General features: G+C 33.3%; 1 protein-coding gene across 4 annotated transcripts in view; it reads left to right on the forward strand.

Annotated features, from left to right (window-relative positions):
* Nucleotides 1–20228, forward strand: part of LOC108968642 (phosphatidylinositol transfer protein alpha isoform) — a 32539-nt gene extending 12311 nt beyond the window's left edge. For 2 of the 4 annotated variants that reach the window (XM_018932780.1, XM_018932788.1), the window contains exons 3-9: nt 13618–13648; nt 14647–14758; nt 14866–15017; nt 16100–16180; nt 17502–17611; nt 17930–18109; nt 19412–19550. In XM_018932780.1, coding sequence (XP_018788325.1) covers nt 13618–13648; nt 14647–14758; nt 14866–15017; nt 16100–16180; nt 17502–17611; nt 17930–18109; nt 19412–19550 — 805 coding nt within the window. Of the gene's footprint in view, nt 1–13617; nt 13649–14646; nt 14759–14865; nt 15018–16099; nt 16181–17013; nt 17092–17501; nt 17612–17929; nt 18110–19411 lie in introns of all 4 variants that reach the window. The other 2 variants (XM_018932797.1, XM_018932807.1) reach the window with 2 other exon arrangements.
* The last annotated feature ends 1956 nt before the right edge of the window (nt 20229–22184 follow it).

The following is a 22184-nucleotide window of genomic DNA, read 5'->3' on the forward strand; positions in this document are numbered from 1 at the left end:
CGGTGACGCCCGAACTTAGCCCTTCCTTACTTGTTCCATCTAATAATAAGAAAAAATAGAAAACTGTAAGGCGGAGGATCTTTACGTTACAATTAAGAACTCATTCTTGGAGAAACTTTTTTAGAGGTGGCTAGGAATCTATTTTTCAGACTACCAAGCGAAAAAATCCCGTCTTTTAACTTACCCTAATATACATACATATGTACATGTGTACCTTTAAGTGTAGGATCAAAATTGGTACATTCAATCGCAAATAATATCTTTTGCTAGWTGATATTTCAATTGTTTTCACAAAACACTGGCATTTACAAAAAAACTTTAAATATGCAAACTCCCTCAATATTCAACTGTTAATTTGTAACACCTTTGAAATCTCCATAATAATAAGTGTTGTGTGAACTACGTTTGATACTCAATACATAAAATGGCAATAAAAGTACAATGCCTATTCATTAGGTATACACAGTTTTTTGATATCTTGTATGCATGCATAAAGGTTTGTTCTAAGYACAGAAAACACTTAAGTCGGCAAAAAGCGAGTACGATTGCACCAATATTACGAATCAAGTTTTTAACATATTTTTTTTCATTAAGATAATAAAAAGACATTAGAACAGATAACACGCATAATTTGCATGAAATGTGAACGGATGTGTCTAAAACGGGTATTAAGAATTAAGTGTGTCGTATAGTTTTTGCCAACTTCGAAACTACTCGTGCATATATTCAATAGTAATAGTTAATAAGTACGATGTTATTGTCTTGCTTTTGCTTTGTGTWTATTTTTATAATGAAATTATGAAATTTGAACTTTTCAAGGTAGACWTCCAGAAGCTATTTATCTATATAAATGTTTAGACTTCGCACATTCGATCTTAGTTTCTTTTCAACGTTTATTCTTTTTATTTTATTTTATACTTTTATTGTATAATTAAAAATTTATTTTATTGTTCAATTCGAATAAAATCGGTTCATAAAATTTTAAAATTTCAGAGTTTGCGCATGTTTTGCTGAAATGATGCTCGTTTTATGAGTTTTAGTGCTAAACAAATCGAACAAGATTAGAGCTTGCTTGTTAGAACACAATTTTTCACTGACCGATTTCATCCAATTTCGGCAACAAATTATTTTCCGGTTTTTTTTTCAAAACATCCACGTTCCCTTAATTAAACATTTTCTATTAATTCAATGTGAATTGCTGGCTTCATTTTATAGCTAATAAAGCATATTGGGGTAGGTCAATTGAATTCCATGTTCCTTGGAAGTTTTTGAAACGAGAAATTCTAGTTTTAATTACCATCGCAAACGTTTATATTAGATTTGTTCTCTTAGCTAAAAATGACGTACTTGAATGGTAAACAATCGGTTTTATGTATGTAACYTTAGTAACTTAGGTTGAGACGTACGATTTCTTTTTCAAGCTTATTACGTCCATTTAAATATTGTTCAACTTTTCTTGTGGACACTGCAAGTTGCCAATTCGCCCTTTCATCAACCTTTGGAGTACGTCCTCTTCTTTTTGTAGTTCCATATTTATATGGATTTTTCAAAAAAGATAATACTGTTCTTATATCTATACAATTTTTTTTTAGCAATTTACCTAATTGTTATGCCACAATTACGTACAGTTTTGATTGTTCTACGTCCTTCGAGCAATAAATGACTTTCACGAAATAATTTTTAATTTTTAATTAAAATAAATAACCTCTTAGTACCATAAGATCTTATCTTTGCATTCACTTGAACAGAAGGCTTCTTTTTCTTCTTAATTGGCGTAGACGCCGCTTACGCGATTATAGTCGAGTTAACCGAAGGCTTACTTGTAGGAAATATAAAATAGTATCTGAAAATTATAAAAAACCGCAAAAATTTAATTATTCATCAAAATACACTTATGCCAATGACTTTTCTAGCCCTCAAAACACACTCAAAACGGTTTCACGGAGCGGCAATTTCAGTTAGGGAAACAAGAAAAAAAAATCCATCTCATGGAACCAAATCTTGTGAATACGGTGGTTGGTCGATGGTAATCATTGCGTTTTTAGCTGCAAATTCAATCACAATCGTAAGGGGTCGAAGGTCGTCGARAACYAGGCATGTCTTCAACGATTTTTCGACCGTCTTTGAAGGTTGTTAGCAACGATTCCGCACAGAAAATATGGTCAGAAATAAAAAATTTGAGACAAATTCTTTGTTCGAATTTTTTATCCTTTGTGAAAATCACAACGCACTWCTGAGATGTAATTTTTTGAAGCCTTTGAAACAGGCTCGCCCCCTAAGCAGCTGCTGWAAACAAACTRKTTGACAGATCTCGCTTAGTATTAAGGACAGTCCTACTAATTTAGCAAAATACATTATTTTGAGATATTTTATCAACAATAAAACAAAATCAAACAAGACAATTTCCGGGTGCTTTTTTATCCCAATGAATTAACAAAAGTTAATAATAATTGGTTGATAAATGACCCAAAAAATCCCATATATTGTATGTATGCTATACTTATTTTGTGGAGTGCACATATATTTTTAATTCTGAAAACTCCATATGTGTACATTAGAGCGGATTGATTTACAGGAARCCAAAAAAGAAAAATCGCGCATGTGGGAAATGTTTTACGGACAATTCTGAACAACTTTGCCTAATAGACTATGAGTCTGAAACCGGTTTCAAGCCTACTTAGGGCTTGCCTAAGGTGAAGTTTTTTTTTAGGGACTATGCAAATTTGTTCGTCAGTTTTTGAGCTATTCGAGAGATAGGCTGTGCATCTTGTTATTCTTCTTCTTCTTAATTGGCGTAGACACCGCTTACGCGATTATAGCCGGGTTAACAACAGCGCGCCAGTCGTTTCTTCTTTTCCCTACGTGGCGCCAATTGGATCGGGTACAGCGTATAATACTTTCAGAGCTGGAGTATTTTCTTCCAATCGGACAACATGACCTAGCCAGCGTAGCCGCTGTCTTTTAATTCGCTGAACTATGTCAATGTCGTCATATATCTCGTACAGCTCATCGTTCCATCGAAGGACCATAAATCTTTCGCAGAACTTTTCTCTCGAAAACTCGCAACGTCGACTCATCAGTTGTTGTCATCGTCCAAGGGTATTATGAGTGACTTATAGAGTTTGGTTTTTGTTTGTTGGGGGAGGACTTTACTTCTCAATTGGCAGCCCAARGTAGCTCCTGTTGGCAAGAGTTATCCTACGTTGGATTTCCAGGCTGACATTGTTATTAAATTGAAAATTATTTACGACTTCAAAGTTATGACTGTCAACAGTGACGTGAGAGCCTAGTCGCGAGTGCGACGACTATTTGTTTGATGACAGGAGATATTTCGTCTTGCCCTCGTTCACCGCCAAACCCATTTGCTATGCTTCCTTGTCCAGTCTGGAGAAAGCAGAACTAAAGTCGCGGGTGTTGAGGCCGATGATATCAATATCAATATCAAGGACTATCAACTCGGCAGAATTCTGCCGCTACAACAACAACAGCAGCTGTACACTCTTTTATGATGGTACCTTCTCTATTTAGTTCTACAGCTCTAATTATTTTCTCCAGAAGCAGGTTGAAAAAATCGCAAGATAGGGAGTCGCCTTGTCTGAAACCTCGTTTGGTACCGAATCAAAAGGGGGGTCTCTTATCCGCGGCTGTTGAATATTTTYCATTGGGGGTGTTTTTTTACGTGGCGGATCCCAAACCCAGCGCACAACCCTATTTAGGGGATATTTTGTCTTTTCACTTTAGCTCGCCTTCAAACGGATGTTCTTAGGCTACCTAGACGATACTTGGTAAAAGACCCCAAGTCGTGAGCTGCTTGAGTCATATGTAAAAGAATCGTTTCTGGCCACTCCCAAGTGAATGGCGATCAGAGAACTTTCCTCACTTGCGTGAACTTCTACACATGACTCCATCCTCCAATTCTTCCAATCTTGKTATTCTATTGACTGGTTTTAAACCCTTAGTGTCTTAGGCAAAGTTCTTCAAAATTATCCGCATTACTGAAAAAATCGAATCACGCTAGTGTACATACATATGTATATACGTATGATAAATTTGAGTTTGTTTTGAATATTTTACCGAAGAGTAATTACATATCAATTACTCAACGATTAATCTACTTACATATGTTCCTATACAACGGGTGAGCCAAGAAGAGTTTTTGACAGATCCCGCGTGAGTCGTGTCAAACTGTCATGTTATTTTTGTTTAGTATTGTTTAGCATTTATTGAGAGGACTTAAAAGTAGAGAACCATATTAGAGAAAACATATTCATATATTGTAATCATTTGTTAATAGAAAATACCCAAACGGGTTGCCATTGGTTTTATTACAATATGGAGTTAAAAAGATATATTTGTTGAAGTAAAAAGATAAGAACTTCAAACTAAAATAACTAACATTTTAGCTGCCTAWTCAAAAATAGTAAAAATCTTCTGACGATAAGTTATATGGTAAAAGGCAATTCATAATCGCTTGGATATCTCAAGTAGCAAGTCTGATTTTGTTCGATACTGCGATTATAGCTGCGTTCATATGCGATTAACGATTTACACTGACTTTCAGGTGTTTTCTTTGATAATTTCTCTCCATTTTATATTTCATTATTTAAAGCAGTTCATTTTGTTTTTGATTATTTTATAGAAATGGAAATTAGTTATTCAAAGTGCAACGTACAAAGTATCCAAATTTAGATGATACATATGCTTGTGAGTATGTGAGTACTGATTTAAGCATGCAAGTATGTACAGTGGCGAACACGTAAATTGCACCGAAAGAATTTTAAACAAAATATGGAAAGATAAAAGTGTGATTAAATTAATTGAATGCAGATATGGAAATACACATGAATAGTCTACTTTTGGTTTTATCGAAAAATGTTATCGCTGAGCTTCTTCTTTTCCAGAAAAGGTATCGCAAATAAACAATATCTGAGTGGCGAAAGCCATTATATGTACATATGTATATGCGTGCTGGTCTGTTTCTGAGAGGACTGCTTAGAAATAGTGAAGAACTCTGCTCTTAAACCCCGAATTCTTAAAAATTACGCAAATTTATTTTAACACTAAAAAAATATTTATTTATTATCGAAAGAAAAATATGAGGTTATTAATATAATACGGTAACTCTAGAATTTTTTTTTATCAGGAATGTATATTTTCATCCATATGTGTGCGGAACAAATTTTACATGCTTCAATTAGTTAAATGGAAATATTTGCATGTCATRTCATATACATAATATATACATACATATGTACATACATATCTAATTGTTATTCTGTCCCATACGATCAGTTCGCGCACGATTAAACACATATATGTACTTAGATATATTTGGATGTGCTCGGATATTTTAGTTTTGCTATTCTACAAATTTTTTGCAACGATAATAATAAGAAGTGATTTCCCCGAGGTATTTTACTAATGAAACCTATCCCAATTTAGGGACGAACTTAGATTTGGACTAGACTAGGGTTCGTTACCAACTAACGACCGTCAAAGTGATACGAACGTGACTTATTGCCAAACAGAATGCATAACCTCACTGCTGGATTTTGCACAGTGCTCGTCACACTATGTAGTTCGAGTAGAAGATGCCTTAAAAATGCCGATATACTTTATAGTTAAAGAAGCTTGAAAATTGTTCTCTACTAGAGATATAACCAGAGCATATATTTGCTCAGATTGCATATGCACTTTGCATATTTAATACTTAAAAGTATATTTCAAAAATTTTTCATATGAAGGCTTGTTCTTATAATTTATTCGTCGATACTGACGGAATATTTAAGAAAAGACAGAAACATATTTGCTATTGATCTTTATGAAACGTTCCTCGAAGCGAATATTAAAAAAGATCAGCCATCCAAGTGTTAAKTTTTTTCTTTTTCGCAATATACCAACTATCAAATTTCCTGCCTCAAATACCGCAAATACGTTTGTAATCGAAAAAAGTTCCGCAAATTTGTTCAGATTTCGAAAAAATATATATCGAATTCTGAACATGTGGGTTCATATCATCGTTACTTAATATTGTTGCATGTTGCTGAAATATATACTAATAATTTTGCGGTTTATATACATACATATTTACGATTTTTAAATCGCTGATTTTTGTCTATTGGTTATGACTCATTAATATTTCGACATCTATGCTAAACTCTTTCATAAAAAGAAAGCTAACCTTTGAATCTCCGCAGGTTTAAGTGTATATTTATACCCTGAACAGGGTATATTAAGTTTGTCACGAAGGAACCGTCGGAGGCCCTATAAAGTATATATCTAAATGATCAGTATGTTGAGCTGAGTCGATTTAGCCATGTCCAACTGTCTGTCTGTCTGTCCGTCTGTCTGTATATATACGAACTAGTACTTCTGTTTTTAAGATATCGTTTTGAAATTTTGCATATGTCATTTTCTCTTCAAGAAGCTGCTCATTTGTCGGAACGGCCTATATCGTAGCACTATAACATATAACTGCTATACAAACTGAACGATCGGAATCAAGTTCTTGTATGGAAAGCTTTCTCATTTGGCAATGTATCTTTACCAAAGTTGGCACAGGCTATTTTCTAGGGCAACAATGTAATATCCAAAGAAATTGTTCAGATCGGTTGACTATATCATATAGCTGTCATACGACTGAACTGCTGGTATGGAAAACTTTTGCATTTGACAAGATACATTAACGAAATTTGGTATAGATTATTTCCTAAGGCAACAATGTAATCTCCGAAGAAATTGTTCAGATCGGCTTACTATAGCATATAGCTTCCATATAAACTGAACACAAAGTTACTAAAAGAAATGCATCTGTGAAGGGTATATTMGCTTCGATGCAGCTGAAGTTAACKTTTTTTCTTGCTTTTCTTGCGTTTTTGCCTCGTCTTTGCACATATTGATGTATCACACTCCTCGCATTTTGCTCTGCACTCGTCGTTCTTCTCAGCTGTGGTATGTCCGTCTTTTAATTTATCTTTATAACTTTTGTTTTTGTTTAAATTAACTGAAAGTTAACGTCGTTGGCAATCATGTCAGCCGCATAGTCGACGCCAAAACAAGCGAATTGTTTTTAAAAGAGTTTGGCTTTGACATCAATTCAATTCCACCACTTATTTGTTTACTGCTTTATCAAACATTTGTATTTGCGATGTTGCTATGTGGTTGGTTTGTTGCCATCGTGGCTATGTCGGTGGGTGGCTGTTTGTCCGCAATGTTCTTTTGTTCGAAACAAAAATAAAAYCACTGTCGCCAATTTGAACGAAGGAATGCTGTGATGTAAGTAAGTTTGATTGTGCTTAATCCATTCATGGTAGTTAAGTCGGCAAGAGGTTAGTTTATTGATTGCTTGCAGGAGTCTATAAGGGCGTCCGAACTATGAACTCTATGAAGACCTGCTGCTGCTCACTAGCAATCTGTCCCGATCACGTTCATGCGGTATATGCCAACCTAAATACTAAATTCTTGAATATATTCATTATGAAGACGGTGAAAGTAGATAAAAAATAAAACTTTTAATGAATTGACAAAGTAACTTGTAAACTTGGAACCTAATTTTATTACTAAGTAAATCAATTATTAGCGTTTTTCGTAGCTGACTTCTTAGTTTCATTAGCTCGTTAATAGATATTTCGGTAAAGGTTCCACATTTTGTCAAATAGTCCGTCAAATGTTGGCTCACAAAAAAGAATTTSCTTTTATTAAGCACAAAATTATCATTTGGTACAGAGAATGTCAAGGGTCATCTATGGGCTAAAAAATTTGAAAAAATGGGCGTGACTCCGTCCTTTAAGAGGACCCAGTCTCTGCTTTCTTGCCCAAAATATCTGTGAGGTATTATTGAAATTTGGGGAAAATAGCGTTTTCGGTTGCAAAACCTAATATATGCTGGTTTGGGTAAAAAAATGGGTGGATACGGCGTCAAAAAAACCAACTAAACTCCTTACTCAAAGAAACTTTTTTCCGGGGTGGTATTGTTTTAATATATTGTGCAGTTTTGCCGATTATAAAGTTCCTATTGTTTTCGATTTCGTTATTATTGAAAAACCAAAAACTTAACTCTCTCTTTTAGTTTTCTYAACTTTTTAGTAATATGTTATTTTTCTAAAAGCCATTTGAAAACAAAACAAATGATTCTTTAATGAATTTCCCACTGGGTATATGTGGTGAATATTTGCTGAAGAGTATGCACAAGCATTTAATGAAGTGAGCCGATTACCTTAGTCAATGAGACAATTAAAGCTTACTCAATAAAATTAAGCAAATAATTGAGTGCATAAGTAYTTATTTAACTAATTTTGAAAATGAGAAGAAGATGGAAGCTTAAAGCTTGACATCCTAACTAAACAACTGCACATACAAGAGTGTTTGTATGTGTTTCCAAAGTGTATGTAACTTTCGCTCTTACTTTGCCGAGCATGCCGATGATGTCTGCTGATTGCAATAAAAAAGAAAGCAAAGAGAAGTGCAAGCAGCTTATTGACCCAGAAGGCAATAGCTGAACATCAATTGCACTTACTTACATAAGCAAACATTGACAATACTTATACGTATATATTGACAGTCAGGCTGGGCTCACATCGAACGATGCTTTGCGCMTAGCAGCCTAATGGATGGCTGAAAGTGGGTGGAAGTTGGCGCTGGTAGTGCTGGAGTAGATTTTATGGCAGAGTAAGTTGCTTGCCGCCACTCAGACGACTTAGATGGAGGACAAGTGGTGCATTGTTAACAAATTTAATGCCGTTCGAAGGATGACCGATGTGACGTCTGTTGGGTAAATGCACTAATATTTATGGAAGCGCATGTTTTGCAATCAAGTTATTAGTTGGCGTCGCTGGGGTGTTGTGCTAATTAAATTCAATTTCTTAAATTGTGCGAATTTCCTTAGAAAGCGGTTGAAAATCGTTTACAAACAAAGAAACCAAATATAGCAATTTTATTTTTATWCCATCTGGCAACAAGTCAAACAGTAACGCCACTTCGCAGTGAACGTGCCGTCTGTAGGTTGTGGTAAAATTCAATTGCCTCGCATGTGGTTCAAGATAAGTGTACATTGTTCATATGCACCTATGTATGTATATATGTACATATATATATCATATGTATATATATTTATGGTATAAATACATTTATATATACTTATGAGCAGTTTTTGCTACAGTTAGATATTTCGAAATTAGGTTACAAATTGAAACTGAGCAAAATAAAAATGAAAACAAGAAAACACTGTTCGAAAATTTGGAGCAAAAACAAAAAATAAGAGTACAATGGCACCGTATAACAATTTTTTTGTTTTRCTCCAGGGCCATATACATATGTATGTATGTACAAGAAGACAACTATAGTTGTAGAAAACAACACAGATATCGATAAGGAAAAAATAGTAATAGTAGTAAGTAGTAATTACTTTAAGTGCAGTAGAAAATGAGGGAAATACTGGATTTTGTAGGCGGAACCGGTAATGAGAAATACAAAATGAGGAAGAGTTTAAAGTGATGCAAAACATTTAAATTTAAGCAATTTCAAAACACTTTATTGCCCCATAAATGGGTAAATATGTCAAGATAATGTGCTATCATCCGATTTTTATATCGATTCACATGTTAATCTGCTCTGTCTTAATTAAATTTGACGCTTSTGATGTTTTTCGTAAGTTATCGAACTTCTAGTAATTTCACATTATTTTGGTGTGGGATATAGGCCTGGTTGTTATCTAATTTGTACCTGTTTCTATAACCAGAAATGCCAAAAAATTGAAAAAAAATTGAAAGAAATAATTTTGAAGATATTATGTGGTTACAAGCAGAAGAATATTTACTATATATCTAGTAAGAACAAGGAAACTCCAAAAAAATACACTAGTTAGCGCTCTGACGTTTTTATAATACTTACGTGGCTACGCCCACTTTTTCAAAACTTTTTGCTTACATGTGCCCTTTGGTACTACTATACCTTATTTTAGTGCTTAGTTATGGCATTTTATAGKTTTTCGGTTAATAGCGATTACGTTTATCTACGAACTCGTAATTTTTTTTTTGTACAGAGAAAACCGAATATTAAGTTTCATCAAGATGTCTCAATTTTTACTAAGTTACAATTTGCACGGACGGAAGGACAGACAGACAGTCGCCCGGATTTGAACTTTTCGYTGAATCGCTACGCACTTTTAAGGCTATTTCGGAAACTGACTTTAACAACTCGAGTTTTGGAAAAAACGTAGGTACAATATATATATTGGGGCCAAGGAGAATTACTTTGAAGGGGACGACATACATTTTAAAATTATAAACTGAGTCTTACTATTTGTTCCTCGTTGTAGTATTTGTAGTTGTGGTGGTGAAAGTTTTATCGTTTCTATTGTTCCTGTAATTGTTTTAGAATTTTCATTTCGTTTGTGCTTTTGCTGCTTCTTGGTAAAGTTAATTGAAAAGTAACAAAAATGTACATTAGGGTGCTTAAAATTTTTTTTTGAATTTTTGTTTTCAACTCTTACCCAAATGTTAGTGATTGACAAACAAAAAATTCTCCCTCAAGCCGAGCTCTGTAGCTTAACTCTAATTGGTCGCTGTTTGTTTTTTAGGTTCCCATATATTTTACTTAGTAATTCTCGTTTTTTCATTTAAACTAATATTTCACCAACTAATTTTGGCTTTTCAAACTTTAAAAATTCCCGAGACAAAATTATTATTCTCAGAAASATTTTTTATTTTTATTGAAAAAATAATCAAACTTTGTCGCAGAAATTTTTAAAGTTTGAAAAGTGAACTTTCTGAATATGTGATGGTTATTTAAAAAAAAAACGAAAATTAGTTGGTGGAACTTTAGTTTGAATGAAAAACGAAATTCTGAAACAATTACAGGAACAATAGAACCAATAAATCTTTCACCACTATTTCACAAACATTGAAAAAAATTTTTTGAAGCACCCTAATGTATATCATCTCCTGCGTATACATGCAACGATGAAACCAAAAACATACAAAAATTCATACCGATCCATGCATACATATGTATGTATGGTATGCGTGCAGGTGTAGCTAAAGGCAACAAGTTGATTAGAAACAAATTCAATTAATTGTTTCTATCACACAACTTGGGTTTTAACCGCAGAAGAGAAATGAAATGGTGAAAGTAATTTAAACGGTTATTTAATAAATTTTAAGAAATTTAAAAGTTAATCAGAGCTGGTCAATGTTTGACAAGTCTACGGCTAATTGAACAATATTTTTATATTTTTACAGATTCTGTTTACAGATTTTGGAAGTACTATATATATGTAGTATATATTGTATAGTTTCGCTTTAACACCATTCAAAACCAAGATATGAATGGCTCGGCTGAATTCGTTTCGTTAATTAAGCAAAGGAAGAGGAAGAAAATACGATTTTCACTTTCAGGCGTCTTCAATAATCAATATCTTAGAATAACTTTCAAAGTATTTTCATATCAATCAATCAATTTTAAAATCAACCATAATAAACATTGTTGTTACTCTGGGGCAGGGGCGGATCCACGGGTTGGGAACTGAGGGAGAGTTATAAGTATAAATTAAAAATTCACCTTTCAATTTGATCACAGTAGTAAAAGTTATGTTGGGAGATCGTGAAGCTGTAAAGGAAATACAAAAACAWACTACAAACGCTGATATGATACCATATTTTCCCCGTAATCTGAACAAATTGCTTTGATTGGAAGGATATCTGAAATAATCAGAGAATTTACAGCATTTTTCCAAGTTTCAAGACCGAAACGTAACAATTCTTGGACAGAAAAATTGTGCAGCTTTGTGAGACAAAGTAGGTACAAAGACATGGTATAAGCGAATGGAAGAATAGAAAGACTGCAGTAAAAGCGTCGAATTTAGTCACTGTACTGTGCAACTTCAAATATATTATTGGACTTTTTTGTCTCAGTGATGTCACTGACGCAGTCATTTAGTGTGATTCTGCAGAACGAATCAATCGAACTTGCGAAAGCAACAAACGTCAAACCAACATTTTGGGTGCAACACTGAACACGCGAAGAATGAACTTTAATGACATTTTTTCAAATGCTTTGTTGTTGTTGTTGCAGATGGTTGAAAAATTAGATGTTGAAGTGGAAAAACCTGGAACATGTGGTCGTCAGAGTCATCGAAATGTACAAAAACCACCCATCTCAAAGCTGTGATGACTTTTACAGGATTTCTGCATACATTCCAGTCATTGATACGGTCATGCAAGATTTAGTTGAGGCAGCTCTTACCAAAATTTAACCTAAATTTGGAAGAAAAGCATTTAACTGTACTCATTGAATGCCTAATTAGACGTTTTGGGAAAATCTTTCCGGAAACAAAGAACTACATAAAATGAAGCTCAAAGCAGAAGTAGCACTTTTTCAACAACCATGGAAAATGAAAATGACTACGAGATCACAAGTGCTTTTTGCCATAGAATGCTCCAGTATTTGCGATAAAGATATATATCCGTCGATTTATAGTCTTCTTCACGTACTGTGCACTTTGCCAGCCACAAATTTTATCGCTGAACGATCCTTTTCTTCTTTGCGCCGAATCAAGACTTGGCTCAGAACAACGATGCTCCAGAAAAGATGGAACGGCTTAGCACTCCTCAACATAAACTACGAAATTGCTGTGGAACCAGAATAAATAATAGAAAGATTTAGTAAAATAAGCAAACACAAACACCGTGTTGATTTTATACTGTAAATTGAATGTTGGAACATGTATAAAAAATAAAATTATAGTTTAAAGTTAAACATTTCTTAAATCAATTACAAAGTCATAAAGTTCCCCAAAATTATACGCTGGGTTCGCTTCTGCTCTGGGGTACATATTCGAGCCGCTTTTGAGTTCTGTATTTAGTGCAAAGTTTCTATTTTGATGATATTGCTTTTGATTGCATCATTGTAGTTGTTCAAAGCTCCTCAGGGAAAGTTGCTTTTACTTAGTATCGATGGTTATCATGATTATAGCATTGCTCAAGACATTCTTAACTTTTACGGCAAAAACATTTATACGAATTTGCCAATATCATCAATAAAACGGCGAAAAATTCGAAATTCACTTTCAGGTCGGTCAGAATATTCTTTGGTACAAACTAGTTTGAGTTAGGTTCTTCCGACCTACTGTGGTAGATGCTTGCTTTAATTGCTAGTTTGAAAGAACCTCGATAACAGTGGGGCCCTTTCGTTACAGGGTTGCAATGGTAACAATTATTAACCCGTAAAACCTAAATTTACAAATTCACGCACGCTGAAGACACTTCACAAATTGCATATACATTTATTTCATTGCATACATATAGGCGTTCAGCAGCATTATTATTTACATAAGTAGGTGTGTTTAATATAATCGGCTTAAAAAGTGATGTAAACAGCTGGAGAGCAAACAATAAAACCAAAATTCAGGAAAGTGCAATTACGAATGCCACTCAATTAAGTGCTCAATTAACCGTGAGGAATCTATGCGCATTAACAGTATTCTAAGAAATGGTTTTTGCAGCATTTATGTGAAATATAGATACGTTTAGCTATTTAAATATTTGCAAATACATATGTATATACATACCAACAAATATGTGCTTTTACTAATCAGCTATATTTCCCTCTTTTCCATTGCAGCCGCGTTACCTTGCCATTAACTGTGGAAGAGGTGAGTAAACAGGGAGAAAAAAACGCGCACAGTCCCAGTGACGCCACACGCACACGCACACATACACATACATATGCGTGTAATAATAAGAGTGCAATTGTGACGCAGGCAATCACTAACAATTTATCCAATCGCCAATCGCTCATTCTCAGCTACGTTTTTTTTCTTGTTTCTTTCTGCATTTTAATATCCGTTGTTGTTTTTACATTTTCCTCTTTATTTACCTTGTGCTGATTTTTGATGTCATTTGCAGGCACACTTATAATGCAGTTTCTTACTAAAACAAATATGAAAATAAGTAAAAGAAGGAGCCAATGTGGCGTCAATAGTGTGCTTGACAACAAACTTACGAAATTAATTTGAAATTCTGCAGTGAGAGTTGTTTACTTTCGGAATATTAATATTCTCTGATTGTATACCCTCAAAATGCGGTTTTAGGTACTATAAACTGTACATGGGGTTACGAATAGCCCCAACAAAAGCGGTTTTAGTCGTAGACTGTATATTGAGCATATATAATATTATATAAATAATTAGAAAGTTTGTTGGCAAATCTCTTGTTCAGAAATTAGTGTTTCAGAAAACATTAAACTCATAGCATTAGTTTCGGGTTGCATGGCCATGTCAAAAGATTATTACTGGCGGTGACGCTAAAAAATAAACAAAGAGCTTTAATAAAAATAAAAAATACAGGTATTTTACTGAAGAAAACTTGCTTATCAGGGGATAATGACTTCATAGAATACACTGACAACTTTTGACATCCTCCAAAGTTTCTTTTAAAGAGGCTTTGAGTATCATGCACTGCGTATAATAGATGTCTTCTTACCTCCTCTATTCGGGATTTATGCCCTGGTGGTCCAACGATCATCTAAAGTAGCTTGAGTTGCATCGTCATGACTGCAAGGTTATTCACCGTAACAGCCACACTATTTTGTATATCGCTCCTAATCTATTCATATAACATCCCTATTTAAATACTGTGTTGCTTCTTTCAGTATCAAGTTGCACAACTTTATTCAGTTGCTGAGGCATCGAAGAATGAGACCGGCGGCGGCGAAGGCATTGAAGTGCTAAAAAACGAACCCTTCGATAATTATCCCCTATTGGGTAAGTATATATTTTGTGTGTTGTATGCGCCAATTACAGCACATAAGTATGTAGAATCATGTAGCATGTATTTACTGTCGTTTAACGTTTTAATTAATGCCTTGCAGGTGGTAAATACAATGCTGGTCAGTATACATATAAAATCTATCATTTGGCATCAAAAGTTCCAGCATTTATAAGACTGTTGGCACCGAAGGGTTCCTTAGAAATACATGAAGAGGCATGGAATGCCTATCCATATTGTCGAACGGTCATAACGGTATGTACATAAATCGATAATGTATGCGTAGACATGATGAGTTAACACAGCCATCGCGAGGTGAATTCGCTCGATCTAAACTTATGCAAATGTTGACTCAAGCGAAAACAGTTATGACTTTGAATATGAGCTAATGCCTACAGAGGCTCTGGCGTCCATAGCTAACTAATAAGTAAAAGTAAGACATGTAAAAAAAAACTAAATTCGAATGCAGCTGAACATTATATACTCTTCCAGYTAGTAAGAATTAAAGGCGTAAAAATATTTCTCGGTGTCACAAAGATTTTATTGTTAAAATTTCTACATTTGTTATTAGATAAAATTATGACTCGTAGAGTCAATGAGAAGTTGAAATAGTTAAAAATAGATATTTAGGGTCTATAGGAAGTATTCACGTTTTACGCTTTCACCCGTTTTCTGCACAAAATAATAAATTTTATTTTTTGATCCCGAAAATCCTCATAMAAAATAATTTTTAATAATAATCAATACCAAATTGAAAATTAAAAATACGTTTAATCTTAAATACTAGGCTAAAAAAAAGTCTCAAGCTTATAATTAAAATTTTGCGTTTGCGTACTTCGTGTTCTTTTTGGTTATCTTTTGAAAAGAAAAGCTTATTTATTATTTTAGAAATAGCAACAAAGTTTAGCTCTTTTTGTTCATATTTCTCAATTTTTAGTCCAAGATGTCTGATATTAAAAATGAAATTAAAAATTTTTAGTTTTTAATAGTAAATTAAAAAATACAAATTTTAATATTTAATCCCCAACAGCTTGGAAAAAAAATTGAAAACTTAATTTCTTAAATCAAGATGGTGGGATAAAAATTTAAACGTACAAAGTCTTTCTGGAACTGTCTATTTCGATATATATTTTCTTAGAGCTTYGGCTTTAACACAAGTTTTTAGTTTAATTACTCGGAATTACTGACATTTTACACGTATCGAATATGACGTCCAGTAAGTTACTTTCTATACAGATATTTTATATTATATTATTTTAGTATTTGTTTTTATTTGTATATTGTTATAATTTTTTATGTAAAACACCTAACCTAATTCCTTTGCAAATCCACTTTAGAATCCTAAATTTATGAAAGATGGTTTTAGAATTACCATAGATTCGATGCACGTGCGAGATGATGCGGGCAATATACCAAATGTAAGTTCTCCTCCTGACRTTAACTAACTAATGCGTTTTTCCTTTTTCTCTCTCTTTTCCTGCAACACTCATGGGGCGTATGGTGTGTTTAATATATACGTTTTATGTGAATTGTTTTATTACGCTAACGAATACGAMAAAATGTCGGGGTCATGTGGCTGATTGATTGGTCATTTGGTGATGGTGAATTAATAAATGTCGCTTATTCTCTCGTTTTGTAACGCATAAAATTGCAATTTTGCATTGCGCTGGTGATGGTGATGGTGTGCGAATATGTATGGTGTTTGTTTTTTAAACTCGTCGTTAACACAACTAACAATAACAACAAAATGTTAACGCATAATAAACGCTGATGCTGCTGGTCTGATATTCAACGTCTCGCCATCGGTTGCAMAAACTCTTTTGCGCCGTTGTTTTTGATGGTATCACATTAACAATCAATAATCGATGAAATGCGAATTCGAAATAACGACAACAATAAATGTGGATTTAAAATGAAACTCAATAATAAATAAATTTAAACGATTCAACCGAAAATGCTGAATGCTCTATGAACGATTGCCTGTTGCATGCTAATGGTGTTGTGTGTGTGTATGATTGCATGTGTGTGTAAACAATTGTGACTGCTCGTTTGCTTTGTGTGCATCTGTAACAATCAAATTTTAAATGCTATTGAAACATAAAATGACAATCGACACTTTGAATGCATAAAAATAAAACAAACGAAATGCAATGCAAATTCAACAATTCCACACAACCGCACATGCATATGTATGCACATTTGCTGTAAATAAATACTTCTATGYGCAATGCATCTGGGAAAATGAATTCAGAATCCCGGTTATATGAAAGAGAATTTCGTAATTTGCATTGAATCGCTTCATGTCGGTGACATCGGAGATCAAAATAATGTGAGTGGGCTTTGCCTATTACCTTACCTACCATGCGTGCGCATATGTATGTAATATATATTAGTGAAAACCACAAATTAATGGTTGCTGCTATATAGATGATCCCCGCACTATTTTTTAGTATTAAAATCACTACTGCTTGTTACTTTTATAACAAACTCTTTCGCTGGTAGATTTTATTTGCTGTAACTATGGAAATTTTGTACCATGCATGTTCGACCCATTGTCATTTCTATGTAATTTTATGTAAAAATATTCTTCGTTTTTAGTTTGAGAGTTTTCTCTTCCCACCGGCTTTTGTTGGACTATAAATCCGAGTTTTAAACTCCTCTAAATCGACATTTTTAGTAAACGTATAAACATGCGTACCTATGCACTACTAATTTACGTTTTATGTTGCCTACATTTAGGTGCATGAACTGCCACCTGAGAAACTTAAAACACGTGAAGTTGTTCACATCGACATTGCGAATGATACCGTCTTGCCTGCCGATTACAAACCCACTGAGGATCCAACCAAGTAAGTGCATTCCCAAACTATGAAAGTAKTTTGTTAGAGTTGAAACCTATTTGAAGCAATGAAGAGTATTATTGAAACAAAATGCAAACTATTAATATATGTATATATTAAATTGAATTCGTTAAAAAAATATTAAAAGATAACTATATTTGTTATTTCATGCTAATGATAATAATTTCTGTCGATTTTGCACATTTTCATAATATTAGTTTCAAAATATGCCATTTCTCTAAAATAAAAAGCTATGAATATTAATAACAAAATAGTAAGTAATCTGTACTTGTACTATAATAAATTAATTCCCTTAATTTTCCATAGATTTAAGTCAGAGAAAACTGGTCGTGGCCCGCTGGTGGGTCCAAATTGGAAGAAAAACGTCGATCCAGTGATGACTTGCTACAAATTGGTGACATGCGAATTTAAATGGTTTGGATTGCAGACAAGAATAGAAAACTTTATACAAAARTCAGAGCGACGATTATTTACAAACTTCCATCGGTAAGCATTAAGTTTGAAATAATAATATTTAAACGTAGAGATTTTTAAACAGTAATATGTTACCCGGATACGGAAATATTCCAATATTGGGGCCGAAGCTTAAAATATGCGGAATGACTGCGAAAACATAAAAACATAGTGATATATTGCGAATATTTTTAGAAAGTTTAAATTAACCAGCTTTTTGTACACCGAATATTAACCGAATAATAAGAAGATATCGATACATACTATTCAGACCAGTTATTTTAATGTTGGTCTATCTATTATTTCGAAAAAATTTAAAAATATATTTATATGTTAGTCGGCGTGATTTACAGCCAAATTTATCATTGAATCATTCGAGTCTTTATACAGCATATTACTTTTCGTTAAATTTTCAAGTTTACACTCTATAGAGGGTATATTACGTTTGTAGGAAGTTTATAACATCCAGAAGGTAACATCGGAGACCCTATGACATATATATATTTGTATTTATTCATAACTGATTAGTGTGAAGAGCTGAGTCGTTGAGCCATATCCGTTTGTCTGTCGTTCATCCGTCTATCTGTACTACTCTCTCAGTGCATAAGATATCGATCTGAGCTTTTGCACACGTCTTTTTCTCTTCGAGAAACTGCTCATTTGTCGGAACTGCTGATAGCGGACCATTTAACTACTACACAAGCTTAACGATCAAAATTATGTCATTGTATAGAAAAATTTGGCATATATTACCATCCTATACATCGTTACAATCTGGGAACAAATTGTGACAAAAACTGACCGACTAAAATCAAAAATCAAGCTTTTTTATGGAAACTTTTGAATTTCTAAGGGCTATTGCAGAGACGGAATTTAAAGTTTTTACTTGGTTTTTTTTTAATTTCATATTAATTTATATTTTCATTTTTTTTTTGTTTTAACATAATCTAAATTAAAATATTTAGTTTTATATGTACATATGTTTAATACGATATTTACAAATTTCTTGTATTTTGCCAAATTGTTATTTATTCTGAAAGGTTTTCCAACCAACTCTTCAAACGGTAAAAAGTTATGTCGAAGTCATAAACAGGAAGAAATATTAAAGGAGTTTGCAAAACATTTGTTTTGAACCMATTTTTCAAATATTATTTATTATTTATATTAATGAATTTAAATTATACATATATGTGAATATATCGTATTTAGTCGTAATTAAATGGTAAAACTGTATTATTTCATTTCTTGGACATATTAAATTAGTTTTCATCATCATCATATTAGTAAGGACTTTGAGACTACACATTTTCACTCGCTTTTTCCACTATATTACAGTCAAGTGTTCTGTTGGATGGATCGCTGGCACGGTCTGACAATGGAGGACATACGCGCCATTGAGGAGAAGGTCAAAGAGGAGCTTGATCGGCAGCGTCAGGTGGGCGAGGTGCGGGGCATGCGTGCTGATAGTGATTAAAGAAAATAATCAAAGCTTAAACAAATTTATGACAAAAGCAACCACAACATAACAACACCAAAACTACAACAACATCAAATGCAAACAAAAAACTCTACAACAAATAGAAATAGTAGATACTAAACGCCTCCGTAAGCAACCATTCACTCTCTACTCAATCTTTCCAAATGCACCACTCAAACCTGAACTTATTTCACTGCTTTAAGCTGACGAGAGAGCATAAGTAAGGAAGTTGCACTTTCGAAATGGTGCATCCCTTGGCTGTTTTTCCAACCGGAAGCGCAGTGCTACAAATTTCACATCATCAGTAGTTGTTCCGTTATTTTTTTTTTATCATGTATTGTCTATACTCACAACCACATGCCGTTCTTTAACAGCGGAGACTTCAGCAGGCGCAAGTTATTTGAAGGAAACGCATATTTAACTATGATCCTAAGCAGTAGTTTAAATTTAATGTGCACTCCTAAGTTGTGTGAGAGCCAATATTATAATTTGCTTTTGAAATTACATTTAGCTTAGTTAAGCATACAACAGAAACGTATTGATAATTAAACCAACCACAAGCAACAGAAATACACTGTTTAAATAAATGTGAATCAACAAAAAACCATAGACTAAACCAAGTTAAGAAGAAATACAATTTAAATAAAAAAAAGCAAAGCAACTTATTATAAAGAATTAAAAGAAAATGCAATAGTTAATTTTTAAATAAATAATATATAAGTATAATTCACAAATTAAATGCGTTTATATATAAATACTATACATGTATGTATTTCAAGTGAAAATTAAAACAATTATAACAACTTAAATTAAATTGATTAAAGTTATAGAAATAATGCGAATAAACAAAATATTAGAAATTACTGTAACTTCACACTATTTTCAATGCGAAACCAAATCGGACAGAAAAGCATTTTCAAAAAAGACACCTCTCTCCCATCCATCCACTTCAAGTTCAACAGCACATAATGTCAATCTAACTATTGTTGCAAACACAAAGATGTAAAATAATAGCTTAAATTGAAAACTATTGAATCATAGCAAACAAAAGAAACAAGCAAAATAAAACAAAAGAAGAAAAAGTTTGTTGGAGCGTAATAAAGACAAGTGAAAGAGCTCCCGAAATGAATATTTTACTATGGCATAAGGCGTAGGTAGAAGTAGCCGCAAATGATGAGCAACGGCCGCAGGGAAGTCTTAAACATAAATTTTTAATTAAATTTAAATTAATCATTAAATTACTTCGAACTCCATTTAAATTTAAAGCAAAAAAGAAATGATAAATCTAAAAACATGTTATTTAATTGTACGAACATATGCTTATATAATATTTGCGATAAAAGAAACTTATATACATATAGAAATAGTAAAAAGCTAAATGAAACAGTTGATAAAGTAAAGTATATAAATAAATAAAAGCCTAAAAGAGATATATAATAAATAAATAAAAAATGAATACCAAAGGAATGTGTATATGTATTTATGGTAGGCCAGGTAGGTAGGCGGATTGAGAGGCGACAGTAGTGTAAAAACAACAAGCACTCGTAAATTAGTTTAGAATAAGACACACTTAAAGATTAGTTCCAAATTACACCAAAAAAATTCACCAGAGGTAGCTTAGCAGCGGCAATTTTCTTTAAATTAAATATATTAATGGAGGTTCGTGTGTATTCCAGTGTCTAGATATGATTATTATTTATTATTATAATTCAACGATAAGCAGATAATTAGCGTTCAAATGTTATTTATAAATTTCACGCAATGTACGTTAGAATGTTTATGCCCTTTATCGACGCTACACACTAGAGTGRAAGATATCAAATATATAAATTTTATTTCGGATTGGAGAGGATTAGAGTAGCCTTAATTTTGATCCAATCAGCAGCAAATTTTGCACGTGATAGTTTCGCGAATAGCGTATGCGAACCGATTGAAATTTAGAGAGTGTGTATATTTACACTATATATTTCTGCAATTTTTAAAAATCCGGTGAATTTTACAAATTATCTAATTTATACAAATATTAATTAGTTCCGAAACTTTTGCACTTTAATCACAAAAAATATAAAGATAGACTGACAGTCCTTGGACGGATAAAAATCCGTGTCCGTTSTGGTTACGTAGACCCGACTGCCGCGGAAATGTCTTGTAATCATCGTCAACTTTGATAGAGTTGTGGTTGTAATTGTAGCAAAATTTTTATAATCAGTTGTAAACCCTAATATATTTAAGCCTCATYGAAATCGCTTTGATTTTGTAGTTTCATCGATGATGTTATTGCAGAAAACATCTTTGAAGTTTTTTGAGGGAATGTTGCCGGTTAAGAATTCTTAGCCTAATAAAAATCCGGATACGTTACGATTACGCCATGKGAACAGACAATATGATTATTTAAATACTTATGCTAAGAAAAAATCGATGTAAACTGGGTTAGATCTCCGAAATAACAACCCTTGGCCGGACAAAATCCGTGTCACTTCTGACTGTTGTGGGCACTGTATGGCAGACGAAGAGCTCGAATTGYCGCGGGAATCGAGATTGTTCTTTSCGCAGCTTCGTGCTGARTACTGTAGCAGATTAAACTACTACTTATCCAAAMTAGACTCTGACATATCAAATATATGTCCAGCG

This window comes from Bactrocera latifrons, unplaced genomic scaffold, assembly GCF_001853355.1.
Source record: "Bactrocera latifrons isolate USDA-ARS-PBARC rearing strain unplaced genomic scaffold, ASM185335v1 scaffold_103, whole genome shotgun sequence".
NCBI lineage: Eukaryota > Metazoa > Arthropoda > Insecta > Diptera > Tephritidae > Bactrocera > Bactrocera latifrons.